At 32.5% G+C, this 19,778-nt stretch overlaps 1 protein-coding gene across 1 annotated transcript; it reads left to right on the plus strand.

The window, feature by feature from the left end:
* Positions 1-9,670: 9,670 nt before the first annotated feature.
* On the plus strand, positions 9,671-14,273 carry LOC129893239 (U-box domain-containing protein 4). Its single transcript, XM_055968742.1, has 2 exons — positions 9,671-10,150; positions 13,171-14,273. Exons 1-2 carry the CDS (start codon positions 9,807-9,809, stop codon positions 13,994-13,996), a joined length of 1,170 nt encoding a protein of 389 aa, XP_055824717.1. The 5' UTR covers positions 9,671-9,806; the 3' UTR covers positions 13,997-14,273.
* Positions 14,274-19,778: the final 5,505 nt, after the last annotated feature.

The following is a 19,778-nucleotide window of genomic DNA, read 5'->3' on the forward strand; positions in this document are numbered from 1 at the left end:
TATTGTATATGTTAACTACAAAATATGTTACCTTCTTTAATTACATTACATTAACTTCAATTGGAACAAACTTATTGAAGCTAATGTGTATAATTGAAGGAGGTGGTATATGTGAAGTAGTTAACTTATATACCTTATTAGCACTAGAGAATATATGGAGAAACTTTTTTCAAGTTTGAACCGATAAATATCTAATGAGAATGTTTTATCATATAATTAAATGTTCAATCGAAAAATGCTGTAGTTAGAATGTTTAAATGAAATTTACTAGTAAATTTACTGGTATCTCGAACCAAATTATAGGACAAAGTGCCAAGAATATAAGGATATGTCATAAGAATAGTACATCCATAATTCCATACAATCACGATTACTAATACAATAAGACTAAACTAATTGGGAATTATCATAAATCAGCCAACAAGTAAAACGAACTTTTAAAGAAGCTTTGATAAGGGAGAAGGGAGTCCTCCTTATACGCCCAATAGGGGAAGAATGCGGTAAAACGATCTCCCAATCTAATTATTTATATTGGATTCAATATTTCAACCAAATACGAAAAGACTAATTCTACACGTACACAGAGAGAGGTATTCTACAGGCCAAAACAGGCATCTTATTAAAGGAATTAAAAAGAAACTTTAGTTACTATATATGCACGTAAAGATATATTTTTCCACTATATATAATTCTCCGACAGAAGTAATTCTTCTTCTTTAGTAAATATGGCTGCCGCTGAGCAGAGGGGTCATGATCAATTTAAAAAACCATTCTCAGTTGGTTGAGATTGACCAAATTAATAATAGTATATTACTAGTGTTATAATATATATTAACTTAACAAAATAAGAAGGAGAGAGTATAAGAAAAGAAAGGAGAACAGAGGAGAAATTTATCTGTGTATATTTTTTGTATCTGTGCTTAATCTTACATTGCAGGTGATGGCTTATTTATAGCCTAAAAGATGAAGTAAAATAGTGGGATGTGGGCCCCACTTAAATTAAACAAAACAAATATTTCAAGTGGACAATCCACTAGTCCATTTGTTCTTTAACACTCCTCCTTGGATGTTCATGTGAAATGTGCCTTATTAAAAAAAATTACAAAAAATAATATACATATTTATCCTGAACACCCATAGATGTTGTGCCTTGTTAAAACCTTACTAGGAAAAATTCAGTGGGAAAAAACCTAGCGAAGGAAAAAGAGTACACTCATCTAGTAATACGTCTTGAGTGCTGCCTCATTAAAAACCTTACAAGAAAAATCCAGTAAGATAAAACCTTGACTAAGAAAAAAAGAGTGCAACGCGTATTTTACTCCCCCTGGTGAAAACATCACTTAATATCTCGAAGACGACGCATTCCAATTTTGTATCTCATTTTCTCAAATGTTGAAGTTCGCAATGCCTTGGTGAACATGTCTGCTAAATTATCACTTGAACGAACTTGTTGAACATCTATTTCACCTTTCTTTTGAAGATCATGAGTAAAAAAGAATTTTGGTGAAATATGTTTTGGTCTGTCTCCTTTGATATATCTTCCCTTTAATTGAGTTATACATGCAGCATTGTCTTCATACGATATTGTTGGAGCGTCTTTTGTCAAAGAAAGGTCACATGTTTCTTGAATGTGTTGAATTATTGATCTTAACCAAACACATTCTCGACTTGCTTCATGAATGACTATTATCTCTACATGATTTGAATAAGTGGCAACCATAGTTTGCTTTGTTGAACGCCATGATATAGTTGTACCACCACATTTAACTAATTAGCCTGTCTGCGATCGATCTTTATAGGGATCAAACAAATATCCTACATCTGCATAACCAGTCAATTCTGACGTGGATTCATTTGAGTAAAACAATCTCATATCTGTGGTCCCTCAGAGGTATCTGAATATATGCTTAATTCCATTTCAGTGTCTTCGCATTGGGGAAGAACTAAATCTCGCTAACAAGATTACTGAGAAAGCTATATCTAGTTTAGAATTATTGGCAAGATATATTAATGCACCAATTGTACTAAGATATGATATTTCAGCACCAACAATCTCTTCATCATTTTCATGAGGTCGAAATAGATCTTCATTAATATCAAGAGATCTCACAACCATTGGAGTACTCAGTGGGTGTGCTTTATCCATGTAAAATCTCCTTAAAATATTTTCTGTATATTTTGATTGATGGACAAATATCTCATTTGCAAAATATTCAATTTGTACACCAAGCTAAAATTTTATTTTTCTGAGGTCTTTCATCTCAAATTCCATTTACAGACATTTTACTGCCTTTGAAAGTTCTTCAGGATTTTTGATAATATTCAAATTATCAACATATACGGCTATTATGACAAATTCAGATCCAGACATTTTAATAAAGACACAAGGGCAAATTGGATCATTTTTATATCCTTCTTTTAACAACTATTTGCTAAGACGATTGTACCACATTCACCCTGATTGTTTCAGCCCGTATAAAGATTTTTGAAGTTTTATTGAACAAGTTTCCCGGAAATCTTTATATATTTCAGACATTTTAATTCCTTCAGGAATTTTCATAAAAATATCGTTATCCAGAGAACCATATAAATAGGCTGTAACTACATCCATCAGATACATGCCAAGTTTTTCATGAACTGCTAGATTTATAAGATACCTGAAAGTGATTGCATCCACCACAGGAGAATATATTTTCATATAATCAATGTCGGGTCTTTGCAAAAATTCTTGTGCCACCAGTCGTGCTTTATATCTTACGACTTCATTTTTCTCATTTTTTTTGCACAAAAACCCATTTGTACCTCACTGATTTTATACCTTCAGGTGTTCGGACTATCGATCTGAAAACTTTGCATTTTTCTAGCGAAGCTAATTCAACTTGAATTGCATCTTTTCATTTTAGCCAATCATTCCTCTGTCTACATTCATTGACAGATTTTGGTTCAAGATCCTCATTGTGTTGCATTATTTTCATAGCAACATTATAAGCAAAACTATTGTCGACAATTACATTATTTCGGTTCCATATTTTTCCCGATAAGACATAATTTATTGAAATTTCTTTATCATTTTCAGGCGCCTTAACCTCTTCCAATATTTTATCAGTTGTTATGTCTCCTCGCTCTTCTTGAGCAGGTTCCGTCATATCATGACCATCTTGATTGTTTGCTATTTTTCTTTTTCGAGGATTTTTATCTTTGGAATCGATCAGTCTACCATATTTTAAATGTAGTTTAGACTCATTTACATTAATTGATTGTCCTACTGGGACATCAACTCGAATTGGAGCATTAGCAGCTGGGATATGAGATTTAATAACTCTTGATAAGTCAGTGAATGCATCTGACAGTTGATTTGCAATATTTTGTAAATAAATTATCTTTTAAACTTCCAGTTCACATTTATTTGTACGATGATCTAACTGAGATAGTAATAATGCATTCCAATCTATTTCTCTTTTCAGCTGCTTATTTTCTCCCCCTAATGTTGGGTATACTGATTCATCAAAATGACAATCAACGAATCTTGTAGTAAATAAATCTCGAGTCATAGGTTCTAAATATTTTATGATAGAAGGAGATTCATACCCAACATGTATCCCCAATCTTCTTTGGGGTCCCATATTTGTGCGTTGTGGTGGAGCAATTGGAACATATACTGCACATTCAAATATTCTAAGATGGGAAATGTTCGGCTCCTGACCAAAAGTCAATTGTAATGGAGAGATTTTATGATAACTTATGAATCTGATCAGTACAAAACTTGCTGCATACAAAATAGCATGAACCCATAATGAAATTGGAAGTTTTGTTCCTCATAAGCATTGGTCTAGCAATTAATTATAAACGTTTAATTAATGATTCCACTAAACCATTTTGAGTATGAACATGAGCAATCGGATGCTCAACTGTTATCCCAGTGGACAAACAATAATCATTAAATGTCTGAGATGTGAACTCGCCAGCATTATCAAGACGAATTGTCTTTATTGCATAATCTAGAAATTGTGCTCTTAACTTGATTATTTGAGCAAGTAATCTCGCAAATGCATATTACGAGTTGATAATAAGCACACATGTGACCATCTTGTAGATGCATCTATTAAAATCATATAATATTTAAATGGTCCACATGATGGGTGAATGAGCCCACATATATCACCTTGTATACGTTTCAGAAATATTGGAGATCAATGCCCACTTTAATTACTGATGATCTAGTAATCAATTTGCCTTGAGAACATGCACCACAAGAGAATTCTCTAAATTAAAGAATCTTTTGGTTCTTCAAAGAGTGTCCATGTGAAATCTCAATTATTTTGCGCATTATATTAGAATCGGGATGGCCCGACCGGTCATGCCAAATAATAAAATTATTTGAGTTACTATGGCATGTGTTTCAACCATGCTATTACTTGTGAAGTATAAACCGGATGAAAGAGCGGGTAACTTTTCAAGTATAAACTTTTTGCCCGACATCATTGTAGTAATGTAAAGATATTCATTCTTTTCATCATTTGTAGTCTCAATATGATAACCATTTTGACGAATGTCTTTGAAATTTAATAAGTTTCTTTGAGACTTACTACAATATAATGCTTCATTAATTGTTAAATTTGTTCCTCCGACTAGAACAACTTTAACTTTTTCGGATCCTTCAATTAATATTGTACTACCAAATATTGTATTAACATTAGCTTCTTTCATAATCAAATAAGAGAAATATTTCTTATCTCTTAAAATAGTGTGTGTTGTGACACTATCAATAAGACACATATTATCATAGTTGATGTTGGATCCAAGTGATGACTGAGAAATTTTCATATTCTTCATAAACAAAAAGATACATGATAAGAACGTGAAAAACTAATAACATAAGAAACTTTAAGAAACTGTACTGCCTTAAGAAACATTTTACGAAGGATAACATAATATCAAACATAATAAAAATAACTATTTTTATCCCCAGTTAGATGATTAATTCTTCAGTCAACATTCATAAAATCTTCAGCTTCCAAATGAGTAATATTTGGTAGATCTTCGAAAGCATCATCTTGATAAGCAAGATTCGCATCAATATCTTCATATTTATTTGAGGGAGTTGCTTCATTATCATCATTCCAAAAATTCAAGTGTGCCATACATTATTATCTCTTCTTTCGAGAGAGGCTTGATAAAGTTTCACAAAATGATCGGGCGTACGACATTCACGTGCAAATATTGAATTTACCTCTGGAAAGATTATTTTGAGGAACTTTATTGTTCTTATGTTTATTTCCATCATGATGACGATAATTGTTTCATCCTCTTCCACGTCCTCGCCCACGTCCACAATCACGACCATGACCACGTCCACGACCGAGATAATTATTTTATCTTGATTCAAACTGATTATTTGCTACTACAACATTCGGTTCAGGAAATGGAGCAGACCTAGTAGGATGGGCTTCATGATTTTTTATCAGCAAAATATTATTTTTCTCAGCCACAAGGAAGCATGTAATTAATTCAGAATACTTCTTAAACCCCTTTTCACGATATTGTTGTTGTAGTAACACATTTGAAGCGTGAAAAATGAAAAGAGTTTTTTCAAAGTAAGTCATCATTAGTGATAGTATCTCCACATAATTTTAACATAGAACTTACCTTGTGGATAACAGAATTATACTCTGTCACAGTTTTAAATTCTTGAAATCGAAGGTGTATCCAGTCATATCGGGCTTTTGGTAACACCGTAAGTTTTAGATGATGATATCGATTCTTCAAATTAGTCCATAATTCAAGGGGGTCTTTCACAGTTAAATATTTAGTTTTTAATCCTTCATGAATATGATAACGGAGAAAAATCATGGCCTTTGCTTCATCTTGATTTGATGCTTTATTTTCTTGTTTAATAGTATCACCAAGACCTTTAACGTCAAGGTGAATTTCAGCATCAATAATTCATGATAAATAAATTTTTTTCGGAAATGTCAAGTGCCACAAACTCAAGTTTTGATAAATTTGAATGATAAAAACTGAAATAAAAATTAATTTAGAAATAACAAAGACAACTAAAATAAAATATCTTCAGTAGATATACCCGATATAGAAGTTAATTTATCTGAAAAAAATTAGATCTTCGTGCTGAAAACGTGTTATAATATATATTAACTTAACAAAATAAGAAGGAGAGAGTAAGAAAAAAGAAAGGAGAACAAAGGAGAAATTTATCTGTATATATTTTCTATATTTGTGCTTAATCTTACATTGCAGATGATGACTTATTTATAGCTAAAAAGATGAAATAAAATAGTGAGATATGGGCCCCACTTAAATTAAACAAAACAAATATTTCAAGTGGACAATCCACTTGTCCATTTGTTCTTTAACAACTAGGTTTTATTGGTAGGTAAACAAACCATATACCAACATATGAAGTGTCCAAACTCCAAAGTAACTTTATGTTGAAAATCCTTAATATATTGTTGGGAAAAGGGGAATGTAGATATGGTATAGTGGCCGTTTGAATTGGCTTATAAGCTGTTTTCAAATTTTTTTTGAGTGTTTGACTGACCAACTTAAAGTTATTTTGTGCTTAAAATAAGCCCCAATAAATAGTTGTGTTTATTTGGATGAACTTATTTTAAGCAGTTTATAAGTTGAAAACAGCTTATAAGTCAAAAAAAAAATTGGCATGCACCTACTCTTTTTTTTAAACTTATAAGCACTTTTCAACTTATAAGCTGCTTAAAAATAAGTCAATCCAAACAGACTAATATTCTTGCCAAGTTCAAGAAGCTGTAATGCTTTTTTCGTTTTAATTTATTTATCTTAATTTGATTTGACACGAATTTTAAAAAAATAAAAATAAAAGTTTAAATTTTGTTGTCTTAAACTAACAATGTGTGTAATATATCAACATGCCCTTTTAATGTTGTGGTTTTAAGCAAATTTTTAAGAAAAGTAAGACAAACAAATTAAAACAGAAAATATCTTATTTTATATATACTGACTTTTAGAACTATTAGCTGATGATCTTTGTAATACAAAAATATGACAAAAAAGTCTAGCTATTAATGTATGTAATTCAATTTAATTTAGAAGGGACTATTAATGATGTATTATTATGTATATATTAATTAATATAAGGAGTCCACAAAGAAATCTAAGCATATACATGTTGGAACTTCGTTTGCTGTCTACTTTTCTTGTAATATTAATATTACCCGCTCTAATAATTTCATCCTAATCAAGTAATTGAAAAAGACACTTTCTTGTTACATTAACAAATCAATAATACACATCACAAATAGAGTATAGAACAATATATTTCCATATTACAATCAACACTAAGCTTAGCCCATGTGATATATTACATGCATGTGGCCTGTTTTCATTTAGTGTCCCATAGTTATTTTGAAACAAGATTAATTTAAATTCGTGTTGCTTTTCCTTACTTATATTCTTAGAATAACTCTTCTTTGATGTCTTTCGTATAATGATTTAATGTATATATGTGATTAGGGGTATGCAAAAATCGAACCGATCAATAAATCGAACTGAAAAAAATGTTATTAGGTTATTGTTATTGGGATATTGGGTTAATCGGTTCTTAATGATTTTATAAATTTTTTTTATCAGTTTTTAGTATTGGGTTATTGGGTAAACCAATAACCCATTAAGACAATAGTATTGTACTACTTTGCTCTTCACAAATATTAAATATTAGTAATAATTTAACATAATAATATGTTATAGTCTTCACAGTACTTCTACTTCACACTAGACCACTTTAGTCTTACACAAAACCTAAAGATTAAAGTAAGAACTAAGATTGTTCAAGATTGTCTTGTTTGACTGCTTGATTTTAGTTTTAGTTTTACTTTGTAATTGTAGCTTTTCCAAGTTGGTAAACATATGTAATTTGATTAACATCAGAAATTCCATATTATCTTTTGGTTGTAACATGTAATTGTAGCCTTCGTACTACATATGCTCTTATTGATGCAATTTCTCATTATCTTTTTTGTTTCAGTATATCAAAGCATTTACAGGCTTACCGGAAAATATTAAAGAAGTGTGAAGTCATATATTTATTTTATGAGCATTTTGCTTATTGGGTAAACCAAAAATCGAACCGTTAACGACCAAAAATCGATAAACCAAAAACCCATAAAAAATATCTTATTGATTTGTTATTGGTTTAGCGTATTTAAAAACTGAAAATCGATAAATCAAACCGATAATACATAAAATCGAACCGAACCGACGGATGAACACCCCTGATGATAACGTAATGAAAATTTGTGTTAATGTTCGATTTGTCCTGCCTATAAAAGTTTTTTTTTTTCATTATCTTAAAAAATATATATTTAGGAGAAAAGAGAAGAAACTGATAAGGTGAAGAATAAATCTTTCACCAAAAAGCTAAAAGTTCAGACAACAAATCAAATTGACTTTTAAATTCTCGTGTAATGAGTACTTGTCTCATTATTTATCTTAATTGTACTTATAATTATAGATAATTTTAGACTCAATAGTATCAAATTGTTTTACACTATTTATATAAATTATATGTAAATTAAAAATTATATATTTTTCATAATTCAACTTTACGTGAACTTCCTTATACACGTCTCAATATCTAATATTCAATAATTCATATCAATCAATCATACCACACTACTCTCCGTCCTCCCTCTTTACCCGATCCTTAATTAGATTTGTATAAAAATAAACTATAGTACTTGATTAACATTTTTGAATTACTATGTGGAGATTAGGACCATTATTAAATCCAGAATAGGCCACATCAAGAAGAACACCTTTAGCTTTCATAATTTTAGTATTATTTTCTCCATTGATGAATCATTCTCTTCACAACAAAATGATTAAAAGGATATTGTATGTTAATTAATACATGCATTATTGAACTAAGTATGACGACAACATCGTGATTAATTGAAATTAGACTACGTAAATCACATAATCTCAATCTTTAAAACACCTTTATATAAAGGATAGGATGCTTAAGTTATCCTAATTTCTAAATACACTTTATTTAAAAACTTGCCTTTCTCTTTTCTTCTTTTCACTTTTATAACTTCAACAAAATAATCAAAATAAAAATTGAGATGCATCATTTAAATAGTTAAATTTCCCCCCCTCCCTTGATGTAGTAATAATTTTTTTTATGTTTTGTCGAGCCTACTCTGATCTCTGATTTAATAGTTATATGTGCTAAAATTCTAGTATATTATGTTTTATTGAATGATCTTCGATTAGTATTTTAGTAGTATTATTTTTTAAAAATTAGAATACAGAGTTATGTTCACTTATTTCCTCTAAATTTATTCTCTATTTTTCTTAGTTGAGATAAACAATTTTTTTATACGTTTTTTTAAAAAAAATATTTTTTTACCCTTCATTAGGAGCTCCCTCACTTTGTACTCTCTCGGTGACTCAAACTCACAACCTATCAAGTTAGAAGTGAAGGAGTGCTTATCATTCGAACAACTTACTCTTGCTGGTTGAGATAAATAATATAGATCATTTTTTTTTGGATTGATAGGAGCCTTACTTCCTAAGTAAAAGGTAGTTAATGTTTATTTTCTTAAACTTAAGGGGGTGTAAATGTAAAATTAGTAAATTACCATAGAATTACGCAAAGACTCGAGAGTCCCAAATAGGTACAACCTCCAAATAGAAAAGTACAACAGTTGAATCCTCCTAGTAGAAAAGTTCTTCTTCGCCTGTAAGAAATCAACAAAATCTCCATTGTTGGACACACCCTTTGAAAGAGAGCTCAAAAGGGTGTCAGAAAAATGGTAAAAGAGGAGATATTGATGGAAGAAGAAGAAGAAAAGTGCAATCTTGAGGATGAAGAAGAAGAGGAACAGCAGAAGAAGAACAGAAAATGCAAGAATGTAATAGAAGAAATAGCGGAGAAATTGAAGAATGAAGTGGAAGAGGTAGGAAAAATCGAAGCAGCTAAGGATATTAGAAAACTGGTGAGAAAATCGTCGTTTTCCTGCAAGACTCGTTCCCGGTTTGCCGCCGCCGGCGTTATTTCGCCGTTGGTTGATATGCTTCAGCCTTGTTCTTATTCTCTACTTGCTCGTGAAGCTGCTCTATTAGCCCTCCTCAATCTTGCCTCCCGTAATGAACGGTTCGTACTCTTAAGCTCGTCCATTTTTTTAAAAATAAGATTAGAAATGCATATCTGTGGATATTTGTTATATGTATGAAATTGCAAGAGTTTTGTGGGTTAGTTTGAAAATGGTGATTTCTTGTTTTCAAGATGATTTAGATGGGAAAGATTGTGATTTTTTCCCGGTAAAATTGAATTTTTTTGGATATTAAGTCTAGAAATATTTGTTGCTGTGGAAATGAGAAGTATAGGTGCAATTGGCAGTTTCCTGCCCCCAATTTTCATTTAACAAGAAGCTAAAGGATGAAAAATGCTGGATTTAATGTGAAGTCATACAAATTCCAATGATTTTAACTGTAGGAACCTCTAGATTAAGGCTCTGTTGTAATGGAATGGATCTTGTGTATAAGAAGGTGATCAAATATAGAAACCAGCTATAAAGGTTCCCAGGGTGGACATCAGCTTTAAATAGAAAGAGCTATTTGAAACAATGAATATTAGTTATCAGAGAATAAATCAGAAATTTTATGTTAAGTATAATTTCTTTACTTAGCTATGACCTATGAGTTATTATCACCTATGATGACATTCACGATGTAGTTTCATTTGCAAAATAGGGATAAAGAGTTTGCCGCTAGACTAGGATGGGGGCATGGAGTTCTTTTGTAGAACTAGGCTAGCCATGCTGACGCTAATTTCATATCTGAAGAAAACCGATATGGAAGAGACGAGGGACTGTTAGGCGAAATAGGATATTCCAGTTCCCTCAGAATGAGATACACCATTGCCTCATTTAGTTTTTATCTGTAGAAGCACATTTCAACGTTGCATCTTTTCATTAGTGTTTTAAAAGGTCTAAATGAAGTGTTGCACAACTGTGAGATGTATTTGACATGCCTGGGGTGATGAGGTGAACATGCCCTAACTGATAGTTCATGAGCCCGGGAACGTCCTGCAAGCAATACTTGGGTCCAGCAGATGGGGAGGTTGATGGGGGTTTCTTAGCTGCACCCTGAGGGCAGGGGCGCTGGGATCTATGGGAAGAAAAGGAACACGACACTTATGTAGGGTTAGCAGATAACAAGAACCATACTAGATATAATATTTAAAGCATATCAGTGACTTTGAGTTCCTGTGCCCACAGGGAAGCTGTGATAGGAAAGGAAGATGGCCTTGGCTGCCACCGCCACCTCCAGTGCATGCCTCAGGTCACCATTCAATAGTATTGCATCTCAATTGTAGACTGTGAACCAAGGGCCTTGTCTCTCTGGCAAAGCAGCAATGTCAAATTGTAAAATTCTCATAGAAACTTAAACCTAGAAGCTTCTCTGACAAATGAGCTATTGAGCATAGCTGAGACCCTAAATTGGCCTTTAGAATTCATTTTTCACGCATCGAAAAAGATTTCTAACCAAAAAATATTGCATTTAAAATTCGTATTCAATGCTAGACTTTTGCTCATCAATGCCTGTTTGGAGCCAGAACAAAAGTTCACATTTAATGTGCAACAACTACGATTTCAAGGTATTCATAGACTGTGTTCTGTACTTCTGATTGAGATTTTGAAAGGTAAAAAGTTATGATCTTTGGGCTTCTTGCCGTGATAGTGAAGTTCTTGGACCTTTGCATCTCACTAGAAGACGTCATCCTGTTTCTGTAATATCTTACTTTTGATCAGGCCAGAATATTCTTTCCATTTTGTGATTTTATGGGAAAAAAGGAAAAAAAGTTACCCACGTTAGGCATGTAAATGAACTTCTCACAGGCTGTAACTTCACAATATGTCTATGGCTCAATCATCTTTATATGCATCATTTCCTGACCTATTTACTGACACAAGGGAGGAAAGCTTTTCTATCTCTCCTGGTTGTGATACGGCTAGATAATGGTATTATTTGTTTGACATATAATTTGTTTTTTCTGTCCTCCCTTACTTTCTGTCTTTCCTTTTTTTCGAAGTTCTTTGGGTGTGTTCTGTATGGAGGAAAACATTTGCCAAATGTTTTCAATTTTCCATCTTCGGTTGGTCAAAATTTTTAGAAAATATTTCTCTAGGAAAACATGTCTCTTAAAAATGGGGAAAATGACTTCCCTAGTTAAAGTAGGGAAATTAATTCTGCAACATTTCACATTGATTGTGTTCTTTCCACTGTTTCAACACACCTCATCTTCACCCCAACCCCCTAGTCCTATCCCCACCACCCCACACCATCACCCTTCCCCTACCTCCCATAGTATTTGTCTTAGATTATATACAAATGCTTCTAGGATAATATTTTTTGCTTATGTACCGTACACAAGAAATAAATTAGAAACCTTGGAAAATATTTTCCAAAACAACATTTTCCATGAAAAACATTTTCCTTCATACTGAACACACTCTTTGTTTGTCGTGTTTTTCTAATTATTTTGGGTTCTCTTGGTGTATTTCCAAATCTTTCTTCACCTTGTTTGTTAAGATGATTGGTGCCTTATTTCCTTAAGAGTTTTCCTTGTTATTTTATACAATTAAGATGTCAATGCTCAAGACATGCTGTGGTTATACCCCCAAAGAATGGCCAAACCTAGGCATGATCTGAAGCTTGATCATCTGGTTTCATAATTACTGTACCTTTTCTTACATGTAAATGTGTTTAAATTGTTCGTTTTCTGTTGATTTGGCATTGGAGATTCTCAATAAGTTCTGGGGTATAGATGGATGATTATACAGAATAGAGGATAATTGATGTGCTCACTTGGTCATATTTTTCTCTTTCCTTGGCTCATGTAAGCAAGAGTTCTTCATTTCAGCTAAGCCTGGTTTCTGCATACATGCCAACAATAGCCCTGTTTAGGAATAACATATCATGAGAATGTCCAAGTTCTCTCTCTGTTTCTTCTCCTGACCTTTCCGTAGGTTTATTTTAACAGCTTCTTGGCATCCTTGGACGTATATGATATATTGTCATTGTTCTTTTTGAAATTCCTCTATTTTGTAATAATTGTTTATTTCAACTATAGTCAACTTATCTCCTTATATACCTTTTCAAACTTATCAGAAACAAAATAAGGATCGTTGCATCTGGTGCCATCCCTCCCCTTGTGGAGCTCCTCAAGTTCCAAAATGGCAATTTGAAAGAGCTAGCAGCTGCTGCTATTTTGACACTGTCAGCTGCTGCAACCAATAAACCAACAATAGCTGCATCCGGAGTTGGACCTCTTCTGGTGCAGGTCCTGAGTTCAGGAACTGTTCAAGGAAGGGTTGATTCCGTCACAGCCCTCCACAATCTCTCCACAAGCAAAGAAGATCCCAAGCTGGTTCTTGATGCTAGAGCGGTTTATCCACTAATGAATCTCCTCAAAGACTGCAAGAAATATTCCAAGTTTGCTGAGAAAACCACAGCTCTATTGGAAATCCTCTCTAATTCCGAGGAGGGAAGAGATGCAATCACAAATGCAGATGGTGGAATACTGACTCTAGTAGAGACCGTCGAAGATGGGTCACTCGTCAGCACAGAACGTGCTGTTGGGGCTTTGCTGTCATTGTGTCAAAGCAGCCGAGATAAGTACAGGGAGCTCATTCTCAAAGAAGGCGCCATTCCAGGCCTTTTACGGTTAACTGCAGAGGGCACACCCCAGGCTCAGGAAAGAGCTAGAACACTTTTGGACTTGCTTCGGGACTCTCCTCCTGAAAATAGATTCTCATCCTCCACGTTGGAGAGAATAGTGTACGACTTCGCTGCACAAGTTGATGGAACAGATAAAGCAGCTGACACAGCCAAGAGATTGTTGCAAGACATGGTTCACAGAAGTATGGAGCTGAGCATGAGTCGTTTACAGTTAGGGGCTTCATCGTGTACCCCTTCAAAAGTGCAGTCTTTATGAATAATTAGGTAGTTTCAGGTTTTCACATAAACCAGTATACAGCTAAGAAAAAAGCAGCTATGTATATGGACTATATTAGCTCTTCTTCCTCTGCCCGATTTTATGTGGAAAGACGCGGAGTTGCAAAGGCAATATGACCGGAAACTAGTAGCTAGTAGATAGTACATGCTGGTGGTAACACCAGTGTCCTGCTTAGGTGATTTTCTTGACCTTAATGAGCATTGTACATTTCTAATTTAATCACTCATTTGTAAAGTTTGCAAGTACTTGCACATTACCATTTTCCATGATGTTATATTTACCATTTTGTTAGAAAAGATTCCTCTGCAGAAGAAAATTCACTGAATAAGGTCTGTCATTTGGCCATTTACAGTTTCTTCCTATAATCTTGACTTCGTTGCTTTGTTACTCCTTGTTATAGCAATGAAAACTTCATGATACTATAGTTAAAATCTTCTTGAAAAACCAATGAAAAATTGTACTGAAGATAATTTGCCGTTTACCTATTCTGGAGGCATTTTCTTCTCCATCCCAAGTATAGGTGCTAAGCCATAGTAGAATTTACCGATTTGGGCGAACTCAATAATTTTGGTGTAAATATTATATTTATAGTGAACCAAACCCATAACTTAAGCTCAAGCATCACATTTGTCCTAAAAGATTTATTTAATATGTATAATAATTTATTTAGAATTTAGTTAGTTGCTTCTTCAAAAATTTAGAACTCATAAACTCAAAATCCTAGTTCTTTATCCTCTGATTGGATCGCCTGCCTTCTTTTATGCCCTACTTGAAAGGCTTGCTTTCTTAAAAATTAGGTATGGTTTAAGATGAGAAAAGAGCATCTGCCAAACATACAACAACAACAACAACCCAGTGAAATCCCACAACATGGGGTCTGGGGAGGGTAGAATGTGCGCAGACCTTACTCCTACCAAGGTAGGACGGCTGTTTCCTGGAGACCCTCGGCTCAGTAAAAGCATAAACGCATAAAAATGTTAGATAAGAATAGGAAATTAAAAGCTTTATGAGAAAAACAATAAACAAATAACGAATAGATAACAAATAAATACAAATAAATAAATACAAATAACAAATAACAAATAAATAAATAATGAAAGCGTCACAGATAAAATAGAGTAGTCAAAGCATAGAAAGTAATAAATAGTAACAGAAATCAGAAGTCAAAGCGCAAGAGATCGTAATTCACTACTACGCCTATGAATAAAGAAGAATAATGAGACTATGAACTAGCCTTCTACCCTAATGTGGGTCCTCCGCACCCTCCTATCTAAGGTCATGTCCTCCGTAAGCCGTAACTGCGCCATGTCCTGTCTAATCACCTCTCCCCAATACTTCTTCGGCCTACCCCTACCTCTTCTATAACCATCCATGGCCAGCCTCTCACACCTCCGCACTGGAGCATCTGTGCCTCTCCTCTTCACATGTCCAAACCATCTCAGTCGCATTTCCCGCATCTTGTCTTCCACCGAGGCCACTCCTACCTTGTCCCGAATAGCCTCATTTCTAATCCTGTCGCTCCTGGTGTGCCCACACATCCATCTCAACATTCTCATCTCGGCAACTTTCATCTTTTGAATGTGAGAAATCTTAACTGGCCAACACTCCGCCCCATACAACATAGCCGGTCTAACCACCACTTTGTAGAACTTGCCCTTAAGTTTTGGTGGCACATACTTGTCACATAGCACTGGAAGCGAGCCTCCATTTCATCCACCCTACCCCAATACGATGTGTGACATCATCGTCAATCTCTCCGCTGCCTTGCATGATAGACCCAAGATACTTGCAACTACTTCTCTTTTGGATGGCCTGAGCACCAAGCCTAACTTCCACGCCATGGTGTATGCTTTTCGCGGATGACATAGTCCTGATTGATGAGACTCGCAGCGGAGTTAACACTAGAGCAACGTCCTTTCCTCACCGAGGACCATGAGTCAATAACTTAGACAAATATACCTTTAAATTATACACGAAAAACCTATGATACTTATCAAGTTTGAAATCCAGAATTATTTATGGAGTTCAAATTGATAAAGATTTAAATTCCATGAATTTGTTTCTGGATTTTAAACTCAAAAACTTTTTTTTTTTAAGTTTCTCGATCTATAATTAGTATTCTGTTTGCAAGTCCTACACAAAAATAATTACATCTCTTCTAAATTACTTGAATTTTATTGTGAACTCTTTTTAATCTTTTATCATATTTATTAGACTAACACTTTGTTTGGATGGTTGTTACGTATTGTTTTATAATGTATCGTACTATATTGTTTTAATGAATACAATGTTTAGATAAATTGTATCGTTCTCTGTCGTTACATAATGTCACACATTAATGATTTGAGTGATAAACTTACAAGAAAAGTAGAGTACGGGGTAGAGCTTCTATGAAAAGATAGAGTAAAAGATGAAAATACAATTATTAAATAAAAAATAAAGACAAAATGAGAAAAAAATATTAAGGTAATGATGTGATCACACCAAATTGGTCGTTACATAAAATGAGTCTTTTCATCATAACCTAATGATGAATTTCAACGATACGATACAATAGAATTTAAGTAACAATCAAAACAAACACTGTATTAAAGCAAACAATACAATACAATACAACGGATAACAACCATCCAAACAAGGTGTAAGGGAAAATGTTGACTCTTTTAAAAAAAATTCTATCTAGTTATAAATGAAATGACAAACCAAATTAAAAAGAGAGAAGAGAGAGCAAGTGAATAATCTTATTGTTTTCTTCTCTTTTCTATGTTCCATCCATACTTACAATAATGACCATTTATAGGCCTAAAAGAAGAAACAAATTGTAGTGGAAACACATAATAATAGAAACAAATTGTGGTGGTGGATAACATGGATATATATTATTTTACAACACCCCCCTTAGATGTTCATGTAAAATAAATGTTCTAACGAAAGAATAAGTATATATATATATGTTATGTCGGAAAAAGACGGTTTAAAATTAATTTAAATTTTTAGAGAAAAAATCAATTTTAGAAAAGAAGAGTCACCACTTAATTTTTTAAAAAAATTAAGAAAACTTAATTTAAAAGAACCTAACAGATTTAAGTCTTAAAAATTCAGAGAAAAGGGTACAAGGTTCTTATTTCCACTTTGAGAAGGTGTTAAACATTCAAAGTGGCCGCTAATGCGCGGTTATTCGACGATTTGAAAAATTATTTGACTAACTATTGAAAATATTAATTTAAAAGGAAACGAAGACTTTAAAATTATTTTTTAGAAAAAATGATCAAACTTAAACATTGAAAATAATATACATGTATATAAAAAAGGCAAAAGTTTATCAAATGACTAAGTAAAGGTAGAAAATCATTTGAAAAATAAATTAACATGAATTGGTTTATCTTTAGGGAAATCTAATTAAGTTAAAACAAATTAAAATTAATATCTAAGCAAGTATAAATAACATAAGTAAATAAATTATTACAACCCGAATCAATATAAATAAATAATAAATAACACATGAAAATATGACCCGATACTTAGTTTCTGTACTCTGCACTAAGATGTTGGACCATCTGCGTTTTGGGCCTTAACCACAATTCCACTATATAACGCACTTGTATATATACTGTATATCGGACTATATATACATTGTATACAACATTATTTTTATATATCAAATTGTATACACACTATATACCATCAGTTTGTTTCCTGTATCTGCTGTATATCATGTATATCAGTGTATACAACATTGTTTTCTTGCATATCAGACTGTATAGATACTGTATATCAGTGTATACGATACTATTTTCCACTTGTATTCCGTGTATACAAGCCAATATCAATATTAAAACCATGAATATTAGCTTCTTTTCATATATCAACTTTCCACCAATTTGAGCAAGATGAGGGGACACTCAAAATTCAACAATATGCAAGGATGGAGTCCAAAGATGGACTCGAATTGATATCACATGCACTAAAATAAAATAACATAAGCATCTACTCATTTTAAGCTAAACCAAAAAATATATCATGATATGTTAAAGTATCAAATTGATGGACATCCTAGAGGTGACTAACAACATATATTATATGTAGACAAAAAGAAGGAAAGAATAAATATATTCAAGTAACTAAAGGACACAAAACTAATATATACACTATACTAACTCAAATTTTTAAAAAATAATTAAATCAATTAGGCCATGAAAGTTCTAACTAAATAATAAGCATATTTTTATCATCTAAATCATGTTAAAAGAAGAAATTGAAAATATGAAAATCTATATTGTCAAAAAAAAACTACTTGAAAAAATAATGAACAAAACTAAGTGATTTCATGAAATAATCCTAACACATGCTAACTGTAAGAAATTTCTGTCATTAATATAACTATTCTTAATATACGCTAAAAAAAAGAGACTACAAATCAACTAAATATAAAACATAAAATAATTAAATAAAATAAAGCTGAGAAAAGATTTTACCTCTTTCTAGATAGAGAGACTGAAGATGACGAGTGGAAGACGACTGCATCACCACTCAAGAGTTTGACGGAACTCCAATCCACAAAAAAAAACTAAAAATTTAGACTCGAACCTTCGTGGGTTCGACGTTATAAGAACTCTGTTTTTAGCCTAAATTTCGACTTCAATCTCCTATTTTCCTCGAAGAAAAATATAGATTGAAAGCTAGAAATTTTTACAACTTTTAGGCTGGGGACAAGAGTCCAAAATCCTAGCTAAGTTAAGAAAATTTATAACTTTTCGGTGGCTATAAAACCTCCCACTTCTTCCTTCTTCTTAATGAGAATATGAGCCTTTATATGACTCCAAAAACCCCAAATCCCTCAAGGTTTTTCGATGTGGTAGATTGAGATTTTAATTTTTTAGAAAAAACTAAAATTTTCAAAAATACAAATTATAATTAAACTAACCTAACTAACATTGTATTTATTTAAAAATAAAATTTTTTTGAGATGATTTTCAAATAACTACATAAATAGTAAACAAAGATATAATTATATAGAAATATGTATATTATACTAAAATTTATAAAAAAAATAAAAATAGTTAAGAATAACATAAAAATATCTTTGTTTTTTATAAAAACTAATTATTTAAAAAATGTTTGAAATTCAAAGAAACTCGATAGCTAATTTGCGTTGTGGATGATCAAAATTGGGTGTCAACAATATATTTATTGTTAATACGCATTGTTTGCTTCCTCGTTAAAAACCTTACCAGGAAAAATTCTGTGGGATAAAAAACTTGGTTAAGGAAAAAGGAGTACAATGCGTATTTTCTCCCCTTGATGAGAGCATCACTTAATATCTCGAAAACGATACATACCAATTTTGTAACTCACTTTTTCAAAGGTTGAAGTTTGCAATGTCTTAGTAAATATATCTGCTAAATTGTTATTTGAACGAAGTTGTTGAATATCTATTTCACACTTCTTTTGAAGATCACGAGTAAAATTTTTTTTTGGTGATTTTTTTTTCTGTCTCCTTTAATATATCCTCCCTTCAGTTGAGCTATATATGTAATATTGTCTTCATACAATATTGTTGGAACGTCTCTTTTCAAAGAAATGCCACTTGTTTCTTAAATGTGTTGAGTTATTGATCTTAACTAAACACATTCTCAACTTGCTTCATGAATGACTATTATCTCTGCATGGTTTGAATAACTGGCAACTATAGTTTGTTTTGTTGAACGCCATGATATAGCTATACCACCACATATAAATAAGTAGCTTGTTTGCGATCAAC

This window comes from Solanum dulcamara, chromosome 6 (genome assembly GCF_947179165.1).
Source record: "Solanum dulcamara chromosome 6, daSolDulc1.2, whole genome shotgun sequence".
In the NCBI taxonomy this organism is placed as follows: Eukaryota; Viridiplantae; Streptophyta; class Magnoliopsida; order Solanales; family Solanaceae; genus Solanum; species Solanum dulcamara.